General features: G+C 45.1%; 1 protein-coding gene across 3 annotated transcripts in view; it reads right to left on the bottom strand.

The window, feature by feature from the left end:
- itga11b (integrin, alpha 11b) overlaps positions 1-16,452 on the bottom strand; it is a 36,894-nt gene that overhangs the window by 16,912 nt on the left and 3,530 nt on the right. For all 3 annotated transcript variants that reach the window (XR_013909896.1, XM_026172398.2, XM_026172399.2), the window contains exons 2-10: positions 11,422-11,533; positions 5,048-5,157; positions 4,609-4,700; positions 3,971-4,085; positions 3,768-3,895; positions 3,256-3,404; positions 2,521-2,665; positions 2,242-2,407; positions 1,987-2,057 (exon numbers count right to left, since the gene is read on the bottom strand). Coding sequence is in view for 2 of the 3 variants with exons in the window: in XM_026172398.2 (XP_026028183.1) it covers positions 1,987-2,057; positions 2,242-2,407; positions 2,521-2,665; positions 3,256-3,404; positions 3,768-3,895; positions 3,971-4,085; positions 4,609-4,700; positions 5,048-5,157; positions 11,422-11,533 (1,088 nt within the window). In the remaining variant the exon portion in view is untranslated. The remainder of the gene's footprint in view (positions 1-1,986; positions 2,058-2,241; positions 2,408-2,520; positions 2,666-3,255; positions 3,405-3,767; positions 3,896-3,970; positions 4,086-4,608; positions 4,701-5,047; positions 5,158-11,421; positions 11,534-16,452) is intronic.

Genomic DNA, 16,452 nt, shown 5'->3' with positions numbered 1-16,452 from the left:
GTCAGAGAATGTTGCAGATAATTACATTTTTGTTTGATGCTTAAAGTTAAAAGATTAAAACTAATAAAACAAGTTTTAAAAAGAGACTTTTCCATCTGATTACATTTTGTATGATGATTATGCAGAAAAAGTAGAATTGGGCTGAAAGATCTATTTATCACCTCTTCAGGTTGTAAATCGGGTTTTTAAAAAGTAACTAAGTAACTAAGTAATTAATTACTTTTGAAAATAAGTAATCAGTAAAGTAACAGGATTACCTTTTTGGGGAAGTAATCAGTAATTAGTTACTGATTACTTTTTTCAAGTAACTTGACCAACACTGCTCGTGACTCCTGTACTGTACTTGAGTACTTTTGATAGGACAGTAACATCATCAGGTGGCTGGTGAAACGCCTGGGTTAGTTAGGTTGTATTTTAGCCACGTTAAACAACTGTTATTTGAAAAGAAAACTCTGGGAAATGTCGCTTTCTAAATGAAACCTTGCAGTTTTATATGATTTCCATCTTGAGAAGAACTGGATAGAAAGACCATATAAGGGCGTGTATGAGGACGTAGGCCCTAAACAGTTCACAAGTGACAAGATGTTACACAGGGAAACTTATTGAGCTCTGAGCTGCAAACCTGAAGACCCCACGATGAAAAAACCTGCTGGCAATGTTGGAACTGAAATGGTTTCTGAATCGTCCTTAAACTCAGTTGAACTGTCTCAACACACGTGTGAGCAGCCAGGCCGTCGTAAAGTCCAGATATGAACGTTTTTAAATCTTTGAGTCATCGTCTCTCCGGGACAGAAAGTCGAGGACGGCAGTGAGTGACCAAATTTTTGGCGGTGCCAGCGCCACAAAGTGTCCCGCCTGCAGGACCTGAGCTGCTGAGCCCTGCATGAGTAAACCTGAGCTGAGGATGGTTTTCCTGCAGGCAGAGATGATGCTATGATGCCTGTTTTCCTCATCAGTCTGCCTCATTTTACCTTTTTAATCCCAAAACTTAAGAGCAGAAACACTTTGCATATTTGTCTGTGTGCAGTCAGTGTGTGTGTGTGTGTGTGTGTGTGTGTGTGTGTGTGTGTGTGTGTGTGTGTGCAGATTTGCATCTATTCTCCAATGAGTTCGTGCCTGCAGCTTTACGTTCAGGAAAACCATCTGTTCTCTGTTACACACACAGTTTCCACCTCACATTTTCACTCCCTGACGCTGGGATACGATTTTCCCTGGATGAGAAACAACAGAAATATTTCTCGAAGCTTCTCATCCTGCAGCTTTAGATATTTGTCAGGACCAGAACCAGGCTGGTGATGGATGTTCAAGGACGATACCGATACCAGCATTTAAGTTTCTGTTGGCAAAACCGCCGCTCTGCTCCTGTCTTCTTTCTGGGTTCAGCTTTAGTGAAGAAAACTTGAGGAAATTGAATAATTGATACTTTGCCAAGTCCCTTTTTATGCAGAAAAAGTAGATGAAGATGTTTTTCAGCAGTAATTTAATGGAAGTTATTATTTTTTCTGTCCAGAGTGGACAGATCTTTGAAATCTAATCCTAAAATGGAAAATCCACAGATCTTCTTTTCCATTTTACTTCACAAATTCTTGTATCGCTTTATCCAAGTTAAACTTCTATCACTTAAAAAGTAATACTTGTCCTTTGATTTTCTCAGTCAATAAAAACCATGTGCCGTCCAAATATCCCATCACTAAGTCGTGTGTTACTTCGTATTTCTTTTAAAACATGAACTCGTCCTCTAAAAGCTGTATTTACTCTGTTATCTGTCTACTGCTAGCATTTGTTTGATGATCTGAAACACATCAGTGTGACAAATATGTACCTGCACCTGTTTCTGCACTCAGTGCTCTGCGTGTTGAATGTAACAGAGTGGGTCAACAGGAAAACCATTTTCCTATCATAGACAGATTTGTGGAAGCTTTTGAAAGCGCTTCATTTATCACACATCACTACCACTGTGTAAGAATGCAGCTGTGAGTCACTCACTTTGACTAAATGTGAGGAGAAACCGGCCTGAGCCATCTGCAGACCGAACCCTCGACCCTGACTGCTGGTTCCTGCAAACCGGACAAACAACAAAGACGACTTAACTTTTCCCTCCAGACCCTCCAGTCCTCCTGTTACACTTTAATGAATATCATTAGATAATACTTTTCAGAGTTAATTGTGAAATGCTCGTTAGTACGATGGATTCCGCTTTTCTGTAAATACTACAGTTTAACAGGATAAATGTTAGCTGACCTTCCAGAGAGAAAATCCTCTCTCCCAGGGCGTCCACAATGTCCTTCAGCGCAGATTCATCTGTCACGTTGAAGAAGTGCATCTCATCAGGGTCACTGGCAATAAACTTGATTTCCTTTAGAAAGGCTTCGGGGTTGATTCCCCGGCGGTTGTAATAACCCAGAACCTGCAGGAGATGCAGAGGAAACAGGATGTTAGTCAGAGCTTCGTAAGTCCAGAAACAACCAATAGAAACAGAGTTCGATGGGTGGGGGTGGGGGGTCTGGGGCTAAGACTCACAGCGATGGCATACATGGTGATGTTGTCTCTCTCGCTGTCTGTGACGGCCTGCACCAGGTGAGGACTGTCATGTGATTCACCGTCTGTAATCACAATCATCACCTTCTGAGCTCCCGGCCGGCCGCCGCGCTGGAACGCCTCGGATCTGCACAGGAACATCGGATGAAGTTCAGAAGATTCAAAGCTCTGAACGCTTGTTCTGGCTAATCTTAGCTAGCTGCTTAATGTACCTGCTGGTGTAGCTTGGTTGCTAACATTATCTCTATCTAAGTCCTCTGTGAAGGCACTTTGTTAGTTTTCATCCAGAGCTTGCTTTGGACTTTTCTTGGTAGTCGTCTCAGAGAGACTCAAACATCTTTTGGAAATCCTTGGCCTTTAGCTACGAGGCCAAGAAAAAGAAACAGGAGCTACGGCCTCCAGGAGCTGATGGGGAAAGAAAAACTTGCTTTGGCTGAAAAATGCTGGAGATGCTTCATCTGTGGGTTCATGTTTGAGAACTTTTATACTTTGCCATATGGAAGTAATTAATGTTCTGACTGGTTTAATTTTGGTAGGTTTAGTAAATTATACACTAGGAAACTTTGGTTCAATCCATTTTCCCAACATGAGTAAATGACTGGAACTCTCAGGGTTGCTCAGAGTAGGTGGGTAATGGTATCAGACCAATAACTATTTAAGGGTAAGTTTGTGTGGGCCCAGCACATTTTTGTTTGGGGTCATAATTTGGTGTCGTACCGGGCCACGTTGATTCCCAATGCCGTCCTCGTTTCCTCACCACCTCTTTGGTCGATGCGCCTGGCAGCGTCCACTACGTCCTCCACCGTCTGATACTCATCCAGTGTGAACTCGTGGACAACCGAAGAGCCGTACTGAATGACTCCCACCTGCAGCCAAAATACAGCTCTGTCCACATGAACAATAAACCACTCATGCAGCACCTGTCACCTTCAAACTATGAACAGATGAACTCTCAGATCTAAGATCAGTGGTAACCCAACATTTCGGAGAAGGTCAAAATTGACTTTTTGGGGGAAATGTGAATAGTTTTGGTGTTCCTTGTTCCCGGACTGGAAAAACTTGGCATGACAATATAATTAAAACAAGAATTGCATATTCTGACTGTGTGGGGTTTAGAGCCGGGCACTGATGATGACTCAGACCTCAGAGGGTTAAAAGCACTACAGTCTTTGTGTGCAGATAGGGCAGGATGCTCACTTTATCTGGTTCTGATCAAGAGATAAACTAACCTGTGTCTGACCTGGTCCGATGTAGAACTTGTGCAGGATGTTTATGAGGAAGTCTTGAACTTCATACCAGGGGTAGATGGAGTTGGAACCATCCAGAACAATCACAATGTCCATGAACGTCTCACACCCTACAAGATTGTAAAGGAACGTTAGAAACTGGATGGACAGATGGACGGATAGGTGGATGGAAGTGTGCTGATTACTCTGCAGGGCAGGTGCGATGGTGTTGGACAGCTTGAAGTTTCGGCCGACTCTGGAGCAGATCCCAGTGCTGTACAGGGAACTTCCACATTCGTGAGACCAGAGCGGACCGCAGGTCTGAGGCAGCACACACACCGAGTGGACAAACACAAGAGGAAGGAAGAAAATCAAAGCTTAATGACTTGGTGTGACGTGCAGAAACACATGAAATAAAACAAAACCAGTGACAACAGCAGAAGCTCTGCACGGTGTTTGTGCTGTTGGTGCTTTTTAGTGGCTCAGGAGGTAGAGCGGGTTGTCTACTAATCAGAAGGTTATGGGTTCGATCCTCAGCTCCTCTAGCCTGCATGTTAAAGTTTCCTTGACTGTAAATGTTAGGTGAAAAGCACTTTAGGGAAAGGTTGACTAAGCTTTGGAGTAAGAGAGTACTAAGTACTCAAAGTTCTATGTAAATATGAGTCGTTTACCATTTTTTGACCATTTTTACTACAAGTATGTTGTAAAATCTATAAGTGCTGAGCAGTTAAAACAATGGTGACTGTTTGTTTTCACTTCCCTCTGCTCTGTTCTTAGAGGCCTCTACCTTAGCTTTGATTCTGGCGGTGACTTTATCGTGATGAACTCTTTCGGTGGGACTCACCACAAAGCTGCTGTCTTTGGGGTTGGAGGTCAGCGTCATTCCCAGCCTCATCTTGTCCTTCCTCTCAGACACGTTGTTCAGAGTGAGTCTCCCTGATCACAGCCAGAGCAGATGCTTTGTGATTTTAAGTTGAATGTTTTAGTGTGTTTTCCTGTGAAAGTCCTGAATCTTCCTTCCTGTAGCAGTTCCTGCTGTCTGAAACATCTAACGGAAGCATTCCTACATGCAGCAGCATTTCCACTTTAAAGGGCCGACAAAGCAGTGAGCCTGAGGTGGCAACAAACCGACATGAAACCTGAGGCCAAGGCGATGACACCATGGTGAAAATGTCTTCACCATGAGGTCCACGACCTTCCCCCTGCAGGTTTTACTCTGACCTCTGTGACAGTTTACACACCTGAAAGCACCTGATCATCAATATTCATGCACTGCTGCTCACCCAGGTTGAGTCGGCTGCAGTTTGCAGAGTTCTTGCTGTCCAGCGGGCATCGGTACACATCGCCAGTCTGCTTCTTCCCCGTGGACTCAAAGGGAGCTCCAACCAGCAACCTGCAACCACGCACACAGTTTGAATCACAAACTTTATTTATAATGCAAAAGTCACGAATTCTAGAAAAAGAGGGACTCGTCTTTGAGGCTCGAACGCCGTATCGGACTGGTTTTATATGGTTAGATGTCCAAAGCCGAGCTGTTGGACTGCTGCACGTACACTTTATAATACAGCTCACAAAGCTCATGACTTTTAAGTATTTGTGGGTAAATATAATGACCTTATAATTCTAAATAAAATATATTATTACACCCTTAGTTGCGAGCTGTATTATGTCACCAACTGAACTTAAGTGTGTGTAACCTGAAGCATTATGTCATTGTCTTTGTCCAGGCTCAAAGCAAAGAGGAGGGTTTGCTAGGATTAGCCCGAGCGTTCAGGAGCTGTGAAAGACAGAACAGGAGGTTTCTGCACCATCACTCACAGCCTCCACTCCACTCAGAGCTACAACAGCCTACAGTGTGTGTCTGATATGAAAACGTTATGTTTTGTGGTCTGTTAATCCTTTCATTGGAGTGCTCTTGGTTGGGTTCTGGCCCAGTATGAGCTGCGTTTAAATCACAGACCTTCTTGGTATTTTTCTGCACGTACAGAAACTTTTTCACTTCCCCTCCTCAGAGGTCAGTCCTCGTGGCAGCGGTCATGTTAGACACAGATCCTGCTGCCACAGTTACACTCAGCAGGCGGGTCATTAGTGTTAACCGGCGTAAACGCCACCACATGTGGCCTCAGTGGCGGTTCTGGGAAGAGGGCTGACTCACATACCAGAGGAGCTGCTGCGGCAGAGCGCTAACCCTCAATCTGCTAAAGTGTCTCCTGTCCACATCAAACGGCAGAAAAGCAGGGCTGACAAACCACATCCCAGAACGCAGGCGGCCCGGGTTCACATCCTGCAGACAGAAGCACGCCTCCGAGCCTCTGACATCATCCCGCCATGCTGATCACTTCCTGAGCAGGTGATGTTGTTTAGCTTTCGGTGAAACTTCAAACTGCACGGGCTCTTCTGCTGCTGCTTTACGGGACTCTTTGTCATTTAATTGATGATCTCCGGGATGTTTTCCCCGAAACCAACAGCTCGAAGGTGAAGCCTGATAAATCTACCGGCGTAGACGCTGCTGGAGTTAAAAGTGGTGATCTTCTATCAGACAATTACAGTGTTGCAGACTTTCTGGAGTAATCCGATTACAAGTCAACCAAAGCTTTCCTCTCACAGGTTTGATTGCTTTTATGACCTCAGCCTTGTTCCTGCACAAACATCCCAGCTGACCACCGCCGAAGAGCCCAAACCAGCCTGTGTGGAAGACAGCGTCAGCCATGCCTCCAGCATCTCTTCTTCTTTCGATGCCACTCGTTCCCCGATGACGATGACCTCACGTCACAGCTTTTATGATCAGTTTATATGAAAACAAGTGTTCATTTATTCCAATATCTTTACTTGGTGATGCCACTTTTAGGCCATCGCTTGTGTTTCTTAGCGTTGTCTTTCTCCTCGAGTTCTCCATTCGTCACTGCCTGTTTTATTTTGGTAACAGCCTGTGTACATCCTGTCCTGCCCAACATAGATAATTTAATTACATGTAAATTTTGTTAAAAGTAACAAACTTTCACTGTTTAAAACATTGAATTTAATCGAGTGTGGTCAAATAAAGTGTACGTGGCATGGTAGAGATTCATACTAAGCTCATTTTCCTTAATAATTAATTATTTAAATACAAAAAAAATTAAATAATAATCAGTTCCTGTGATTTTATTTTGGATTTGTGATGAACTTGTTTTTATTTTTGCCTGCATCTGCTCGTCTCCTGCAGCACCTTTTGTTGCTCTTTCACATTTAGCTTCATTAGAGTAGATGTCTTACAGCTGGCTGTTACTGAAGGAACGCAAGTCAGAGCCTCTGGTAGCAGCTCGGCCTGATGGTGCACACACACACACACACACACACACACACACACACACACACGGACAGCAGCTTGAATCCTGGCTGAGGAAACGCACAGCGGGAGGTTTGACCTCAGATGTAACTGAGGTCACCACAGGTCCTTCGGCGGCAACTCTGAGCCGTCGCTCTCACAGATGTAACCGAGGCAGATGTTTGCTCTCTGTTACTTTCAACAACCTGATGAGCAACACATCTGCTGTCTAAGTGGAGCGACACTCGATTGTGTTGCAGTTTTGCAGACGCAGCACCTGAACCAATCGTGAGTGAGTAATCAGTCCTCACTCGTACTTCGAGGGAATCACAGACTGCAGATCAGATTAATGCAGAACAAAGAAGGGGAAACAGGGATGACCAATCTCTGATTACACTGCGATTTATGCGCTTTGGGACTATGATGAGGAAAAAGTGAAACTCGTGTTGCACACGGTTAAACAAAACCAGATAAATATCCAAACCAGGACACGCAGGACAAATAGAGTCGATAAGAGATGCATGAGGACATTTCCTCTAATGTTACAGACTCAGCTGACCTTTATCAGCAAACAGTTTCTGCTTCAACATATTTGAAAGGTTTCACACAATCCACCGAAATCAATATCGGGGATCATTCGTCTTAGAGACGTTTAAAGGAAGAGTCAAACTAATGAAGCCACTTTAAAACGATGAAAACAGCTTCATGATCAAAGCGGGCTCGTCCTCACTCTCATGGCAGCTCTCTGCGCAGTGAGCGAGGCACTGAGGAACATGGAGCTGCTAGTGAGGAGACCACAGCTTCTCTTCATGGTCATTGGCCAGAGGGGCCGATGACGCGATATGGCGGCCTCGCCTCTGTCAGTCTGCCCCAGGGCAGCTGTGGCTCAACCGTAGCTGCCTCCACCAGTGTGTGAATGTGAGAGTGAATGAATAGTGGCATTGTAAAGCGCTTTGGGTGCCTTGAAAAGCGCTATATAAATCCAATCCATTATTGTCTCAACCCTGCATGTGGACAGTTCACTCCTGTGGGTACCCGCTGCATTAAAATGCAACCTAACACAATTGCGACCGACCCACGCTGAGCTTCGAGAGCGCTCCAGCTGAGCCGTCCACAGAGGAGAGGAACGCTCCGGGGTTCCTACAGCCTTTTCTCCCAAAATAATCTGACGTGTTTATGCTGCTACACGAATACGTTCAAAGGACAACCTCTGACCAAAGCCTCGCTCTTGTGTGACCGACCTCCAGCAGAGAAGGTGAAATGGTCAGCATTCAGGTCAGAGCAGCATCCCTGAGATCTATCCATACAACATCTGTTTGACAGAAAGTCTTTCCCATTTCCTTTATATTGGGCTGCCTGTAGATCAGGAAGCAGACCAGATGATCATCTGTTAGCCTGAAGGTTGACGGTTCGATCCCTGGCTGCTCCAGTCTGCACGCTAATGTGTTTGTGAAGCTCAGGTACTCCCGATGAGTCCATTGGAGTGTGAGTGTTAGATAGAAAGTACGCAGGTGTAGAGGAAGTGCTTGTGTGAATGAGACATGTAGTATAAAGCGTCCAGTGGACCGCGTCCAGCTGCAGACAGCCACCCACTGAAAACATCTGGAGCTTCATGAAACCAAAATAATAATTGTCATTTCTATGAAAAGGAGTACCGCAATCTTTTTATTAGCCTGAACAAACAGGACTTTAAACCTCATCAATGTACAGAGCAGGAATGAGAAAGACGACTGATCGCGGCTGAAACAGGAAGCAGGCGGCAGTCGCAGAGCCTGACGGTTTATTGGTACAAAGAATTCTCCCATGAACTCAGGAATATTGAGGATAACTGGGAAGACAGAAGGCGAGGATTATGCCTCTGTGCCGAGTGTCTGCTTAGAAGTCAAACACCTGAAATGCAGATATCACCGTGCAGAAAAACAATCCTGCTGAATTACCGTGTCAGATCCCCTTTACAACACGCACACACACACGCACACACGGTGGCGAGCGGCGTGATGGGCTTCACAGAGGGAGGCTGGGGAATAACAAACCACAACACATAGTTTCCAGATCCAGCGCTCCGCCTCCAGATGCAGGAGAGACTGCTCGCAAGACAAATGCAAATACTTTCCACTTGTTTACCTGAGACTTCAAAAGGAAGAGCGATTCTGTAATCCTGGAGGATCGCGAGGTATGCGTCACGGCTGAAAGAGTTTCCAGATAACAAAAAAACTGTTGGACAATCTCACCTGCAACCGCAGACAGAGGCTGAGAGGAAAACAACAGCGTAACCTCCTGATAATTAACTAAGTGCTCACAGGTTTCTGCTGTTTCATTTTCTGCCCTTCTGATTCCCAGGTGACGAACAAACACTCGCTGACGCTGCCAAACGTTTCATTCTTTCCACTGATTCTGAACTTTATTTAAAAGATTTCAAACAGCAGCGCATCATGCCAAGATCTAAAGAACCAAAGTCAGCGACGTCATCAGTCTGAAAGGTTACAGGCTTTGGGAGTGCAGCGAACCACAGCGAGAGCCGTTATCCACACGTGGAGGAAACCTGGAGCAGAGCTGAACCTTCACAGGAGCGGCTTCAACGGCTCATCCAGAGGCCGCAGAACAACATCGACTCTGCTCGGTTAAGGTCAGAGGTCATGATTCAACAATGAGAAAAACACGGGGCAAAAATGACCTCCGTGAGAGTTCAAGGCTCATCTCACATCTGCCAGAAAACATCTGGATGATCCCAGAGAGGGTTTGAGCCCCGTCACATCTGATGAGACGCCATCACGGCAGCAGCAGACATGGTGGTGGTCTGGGCTGCTCTGCTGCTCCAGGAGGATGTCCTCCCATCAGTTCATGCCATGAAGCTCAAGAGCACTCAGGCAGCAGGACAATGATCCAAATGAAGGTCTCGGAGTGGACCTTAAACAGCTGTTCATCCTGGAAAAACCTCCAACATGTCTGAATTCAAACAATCCTCCAAAGATGAGTCGACCAAAGTTTCTCCACAGTGACGTGAAAGACTCACTGAAGGCATCACAAACACAGCACTGCTGTTTCTGCTGGTGGAACAACCAGTTACCAGGTGTAGGGGCAGTTACTTTTGCACACAGGGCAGGTAGGTTTTATCACTTTGTTCCCTTAATGAATGAAATCATTGGTTTTGTGGTTTCCTTTGTCTGATATCAGATACTTTCCCACAGCTCTGTGCAGAGTTTTTGTCACCAAGACTTGATCAGTTTCTCAGTGTTCCTAATATCTCGTTTTTATTCTGAAGCTTCTTCGTATTTTCATATTTCTTTCTAAAGTCGTCTTCTTTCATCCCACTTTAACACACCTCATCTCCTCTGAAGGCCCGCTGAGAGTCCACGAAGGCTGAAAATATAAAGATGAAGGATGGGAGAGCAGACTGAGCGGGGAGCCAAGGACAAACTGTACAGGAACAAGTGTTTGCACGAGAGCGCGAGAGTGACGACCTGCGTTATGAAATCTGGATTTTCAGCAGTAAGAACTATAAATAATGTCCACATGCTCTGCAGAGAAATGTTCCACGTTTCAGTCTCGTTGGTGGAAAATGTGTCATCCTAACATGATCTTGACATCTCGACATAATTCACGGCCACGCTGCAGAGGGAGGACGGAAACAGACGAGCGGCGTTCCAAGTCGAAGGTATTTCAGCTCCATGGCCCAGAACATACAAACCTGCTGGCTTCAGACGGGCCGCGGCCTCCAGTAAATCCCAGCACCCCGCCATTATCTTTCATCCTCAACCAGACACGCAGACACGCAGACACCATCTATTCTGTCCTCACCTGGAGGAGATGTTCAGCTTGAGCTGAGCCTCCCCGAGGAGACGAGAACATTTTCCTAGAACTCTCTCCAGTTTTGAACGTGTTGGAAGCCTCGAGATGGAGCGCTTCGACATCGCCGGCCGGACACGACGAGCAAGAAACCGAGAGATGTGGCCCCGCCCTGAGTCCTCGCCTGCGTCAAAACGGACATCACGTTTAATTCAGGCCTGAAACTCACGAGGGAAGACTTCACTGAGCCCTGCAGGCTCATCTTCACATAAACCTCCTTCAGTCAGACTTTACAGGTGTCGCCCCCTGCTGGCTGTTACAGTAATGCAGGTTTAAGGCTTGGTTTTGTAAGCTGCTGCCATCTTTTCACTTCAGCCTACACCTGACTGCACCTGTCAGCCGTGTGCCATCCTGCTAACGCCAGCGGGTTAAACTTTGCTGTAACCGTTGGACTCTCAGTGGAGTCTGGGAGCTACTTGGACCCTGAAACAGTTCATGAACAGGTGGGTTAAAGTAAACCAAGGAATCTATAAGAACGGGTTCGGGACGCGACGCCGGGATTCTCACCACTGCTGTCCTCCCGCCTCGTGCTGCTGCACCGTGTACCCGAACTGAGCTTCTTTAGACCCAGCGAAGATCTTGAAGTTCTTCGTGTCAAAGTTGAAACAGAGCTGAAGATCTGAAAGACAGAAAAAGGTTTGTTTTTATTCACCACCCATTAAAACCAGTCCACAGTGAGTCCTGCAGCCACGTGAGCTGGGAACGGCCCAACAAAGTGAAAGCAGCTGTAACGCAGGCTGCTATCGCTCTCAGAAGCTGTGCTATCAACCTAACATCATCAAGCTGCTGACGTAGACGGTATCTCTGCAGTCCAGACTTTATTCACGTATCACCAAATCACAGCAACAATCACTTCAAGGTGCTTCATGTTGCAAGGAAAAACCCAACAATCATATGACCCCTATGAGCAGCACTCTGGAGACAGTGGGAAGGAAAAACTCCCTCTTAATAGGAAGAAACCTCCAGCAGAAAATGGGAAATACTATTTTCACACTGCTAAAAATGACTTGTGCTGTACTTAAATTTACTTAATTTATCATTTGTGTTTCCTTTCCTGTAAAAACCTGACGCGTGTTCCTGCCTTTAAGTGTTTGCAGGTAAACATATAATACTTACACATATATATATATTATCATAATTATAATACACTGACATTCCTTTTAATCACAGGGGAATTCTGCCTTTAGTCGTGGGCCGTATCTTAAAGTGTTACGGAGCGTTTTATTGTTATTTTAGTTTTCGTTATTTTAGTTTCGTCTCCCTCTGTCGCCACGACCGCCGGGGCGATCGTGGCTCAAGAGTTGGGAGTTCGCCTTGTAATCTGAAGGTTGCCGGTTCGAGCCCCGGCTTGGACAGTCTCGGTCGTTGTGTCCTTGGGCGAGACACTTCACCCGTTGCCTACTGGTGGTGGTCAGAGGGCCCGGTGGCGCCAGTGTCCGGCAGCCTCGCCTCTGTCGGTGCCCCAGAGTAGCTGTGGCTACTGTAGCTGCCATCACCAGTGTGTGGATGTGTGGATGACTGGATATGCAAAGTGCTTTGGGGTCCTTAGGGACTAATAAAGCTATACAAATACAGACCATTTGGTAGTCTCATCTCTTTGTGTGCCTTTTACTTCCTGATTGTGCCTGTTGCCTGCTCAGACCCCAGCGTGTACATACAGTTGGTCCTGTCCTGTTATTTTGATCTAATCCCATAACTCATCCATGCCGTGGTGGATCTGATGTCATCACTGGTTGGTTTTGTGTCTTTCCTCCTGCTCCGATGACGTAATCAGCTCTCAGCTTTCTCACTGAGAGCGTTTCTGGTTACGGGATCATCTGATTGGCTGATATGTCATTCACCAGGTTTAAAATGCATATGGCATTCATTCACAACCTTTTGATCTCAGTGTGACCTTTTGACCATTTGCTTTTTGTCCGTATGCTGCTGAAGTATTTCCTGAGCACTCCGGTTTGCTTCTCCCAGCTGTGGCGCGATTGGAAAACTGGGCACGCTGCCGGGATCGTTGGCCAGCAGTGGTGATGAGTTTGGCTGCTGAGGACAAAAGTGAAAGACGCTGGAAGCCAGAAGAGTCGTGTTTGTTTGCTCGTGGCTCAGAGGAATCTGCCCCTGTTTGAGCTGGGCCAGGAATCCGGGCAGGGATCGATCCGGGTCTGACGGTCGCTGATGTGGACGATCCTCCCGACCTGTGGTCAGTGACAGGTTTTTCTATGTGCGTCTCATAATTGAAGGCAGATTAGAATCCAGATTGAGTATCAGCTGTGAGATTAGTTTTGTTCCTGTTTCCACAGAAATCTCCACTTTTTTTAGAACAGTTCAAAGACGGGAGCGTTTCATGATCACTGCTCGACGAGCTGCCAAAGCCCGTCTGTGCCGCTTCCTGCATCAAACTAACAGCATTTCATAAAGAGAACGTCACACGGTGGAGGTGTGATGGTCTGGGCTGCTCTCCAGCTTCAGGACGACTCGCTGTAAGTGAGGAAACCGTGAGTTCTGCTCTCTACCAGAAAGCCCTGAAGGCAGCAGGACAATGAGCAGAAATGCATGTCCACCTCTGATTGGCTCAAACAACAAAATGACGTTTTGGAGCAGCCAGTATTAAATGAGCGTTCATGCTGGAAAACCCTCCATTGGTCCGAATTCAAAAAATCCTCCACAGTGACGTGAAAGACCCACTGAAGGCATCGCAACACTGGACTGCAGTTCTCACTGCTGAGGCTGGAACAATGAGTTACCAGGTGTAGGGGGCAGTTACTTTTGCACACAGGGCAGGTAGATTTGATCACTTAATGAATGAAATCGTCATTTAAAAAGTGCACTGAGTTTACTCTACAGATATCTCCAAAATACACAAACAGCACCACGAGCTCCACAAACACTTCACTATCTTCGTCCGAGACGTTCTATCAGACCTTTGTCTGTTTTTAAATATCTTCAAAAACATCACTTTTTCCAGTTTGCTTCAAAGTTTCTGCTTACATAAGACGACACGTATCAAAGATCATGCTGATCATCATCCAGAGCAGGCCGAGCTGCTCCCAGAGCTGGCTGCGCCGTTAATACCTCTGCTTTCTTTAGTTATATAAAAGTTTTCTATGTATCAGAAGAGTTTCAGGCTGTTCTGTGCCTGAAGCAGACAAAATCACAGCAGCACGCTGCATGTCTGTGGTTTCTGTTAAACGCCAAAACCAGCAGAAACACGAGAAGCTTTTCAACTTTCAGTTTGTTTGGTTACTGTGGCTGGAGGTGGGTGTAGAGCAGTGCTCCCTCTAAGCTGCCCACTGCTGGCACAGAAAATCTGCGATGCGCACAAAAAAAATCTGACCTGCACTGAAATTAAAATTAAACTTTAACAATTCTGTTCTGCAGTGTTAGTCAGTGACTGGCTGCTCCCGTGTGGGATCAGAACGATGCCGCCTTATCTCACAGTCCAGCCAATGATGCGATTCGCATTCGTATCCAATCAGCGTGGTTTACAGGCTCTGACAGCGTCCTTATGTGCGACACCGGTGTTTTAGCAAAGTGGCTGATGTGGAGTGAAGCCACGTTAATGACAACGTGTACAACCATTGGAGATGTGAGCAGGACAGACGAACAACTGACGGACAAAGTGTGGACTTTATACCAGTTTTTAAATTGTGTTGATCGACCACGTAAAACCAGAGTTATGATAAAATATCTGCAATGTTTGTTTTCCTTCCTGAATACTGTCGTTGTTTATATTTACTGCAGGAAGAAATGGTAAAAACGGCGTTTTATAAGGAAAACGCTCGAAAGCCTGTGAGCAAAAACAACACCAAACCCCTCCCCCTGCCCTTTCCTATTGGTGGAAAAATGTACCATGTTGACCAATCAAAAAATGATATGGCAACATGGCATTTAGATGTTTAGGGAGGGGGAAGTTTTAGGAGTTACGGCGTGTTTGAGATGTGAGAGATTTGAGACGTTTAGCACAAATCTTGTGTAGTTAGTGTGTAGTTAGTGTTTAGTTAGTGTGTAGTTAGTGTGTAGTTAGTGTGTAGTTAGAGTGTAGTTAGAGTGTAGTTAGTGTGTAGTTAGTGTGTAGTTAGAGTGTAGTTAGTGTGTAGTTAGTGTGTAGTGAGTGTGTAGTGAGTGTGTAGTTAGAGTGTAGTTAGTGTGTAGTTAGAGTGTAGTTAGTGTGTAGTTAGAGTGTAGTTAGAGTGTAGTTAGTGTGTAGTGAGTGTGTAGTTAGTGTGTAGTTAGAGTGTAGTTAGTGTGTAGTTAGAGTGTAGTTAGTGTGTAGTGAGTGTGTAGTGAGTGTGTAGTGAGTGTGTAGTGAGTGTGTAGTTAGTGTGTAGTTAGAGTGTAGTTAGTGTGTAGTTAGAGTGTAGTTAGTGTGTAGTTAGTGTGTAGTTAGTGTGTAGTTAGAGTGTAGTTAGTGTGTAGTTAGAGTGTAGTTAGAGTGTAGTTAGTGTGTAGTTAGTGTGTAGTTAGTGTGTAGTTAGTGTGTAGTTAGAGTGTAGTGAGTGTGTAGTGAGTGTGTAGTGAGTGTGTAGTTAGTGTGTAGTTAGAGTGTAGTTAGTGTGTAGTTAGAGTGTAGTTAGTGTGTAGTTAGAGTGTAGTGAGTGTGTAGTGAGTGTGTAGTGAGTGTGTAGTGAGTGTGTAGTGAGTGTGTAGTTAGTGTGTAGTTAGAGTGTAGTTAGTGTGTAGTTAGAGTGTAGTTAGTGTGTAGTTAGTGTGTAGTTAGTGTGTAGTTAGAGTGTAGTTAGTGTGTAGTTAGAGTGTAGTTAGAGTGTAGTTAGTGTGTAGTTAGTGTGTAGTGAGTGTGTAGTGAGTGTGTAGTTAGTGTGTAGTTAGAGTGTAGTTAGTGTGTAGTTAGTGTGTAGTTAGAGTGTAGTTAGTGTGTAGTTAGAGTGTAGTTAGTGTGTAGTTAGAGTGTAGTTAGTGTGTAGTGAGTGTGTAGTGAGTGTGTAGTGAGTGTGTAGTTAGTGTGTAGTTAGAGTGTAGTTAGTGTGTAGTTAGAGTGTAGTTAGTGTGTAGTTAGTGTGTAGTTAGTGTGTAGTTAGAGTGTAGTTAGTGTGTAGTTAGAGTGTAGTTAGAGTGTAGTTAGTGTGTAGTTAGTGTGTAGTTAGTGTGTAGTTAGAGTGTAGTTAGTGTGTAGTGAGTGTGTAGTGAGTGTGTAGTGAGTGTGTAGTTAGTGTGTAGTTAGAGTGTAGTTAGTGTGTAGTTAGTGTGTAGTTAGAGTGTAGTTAGTGTGTAGTTAGAGTGTAGTTAGTGTGTAGTTAGTGTGTAGTTAGTGTGTAGTTAGTGTGTAGTTAGTGTAGTTAGTGTGTAGTTAGAGTGTAGTTAGAGTGTAGTTAGTGTGTAGTTAGAGTGTAGTTAGTGTGTAGTGAGTGTGTAGTGAGTGTGTAGTGAGTGTGTAGTTAGTGTGTAGTTAGAGTGTAGTTAGTGTGTAGTTAGTGTGTAGTTAGAGTGTAGTTAGTGTGTAGTTAGAGTGTAGTTAGAGTGTAGTTAGTGTGTAGTTAGTGTGTAGTTAGAGTGTAGTTAGTGTGTAGTTAGTGTGTAGTTAGAGTGTAG

This window comes from Astatotilapia calliptera, chromosome 7 (assembly GCF_964374335.1).
Source record: "Astatotilapia calliptera chromosome 7, fAstCal68.1, whole genome shotgun sequence".
Lineage (NCBI taxonomy): Eukaryota > Metazoa > Chordata > Actinopteri > Cichliformes > Cichlidae > Astatotilapia > Astatotilapia calliptera.
The sequence above is the reverse complement of the archived record's forward strand: the minus strand, read 5'-3'. Positions and strand labels throughout refer to the sequence as shown.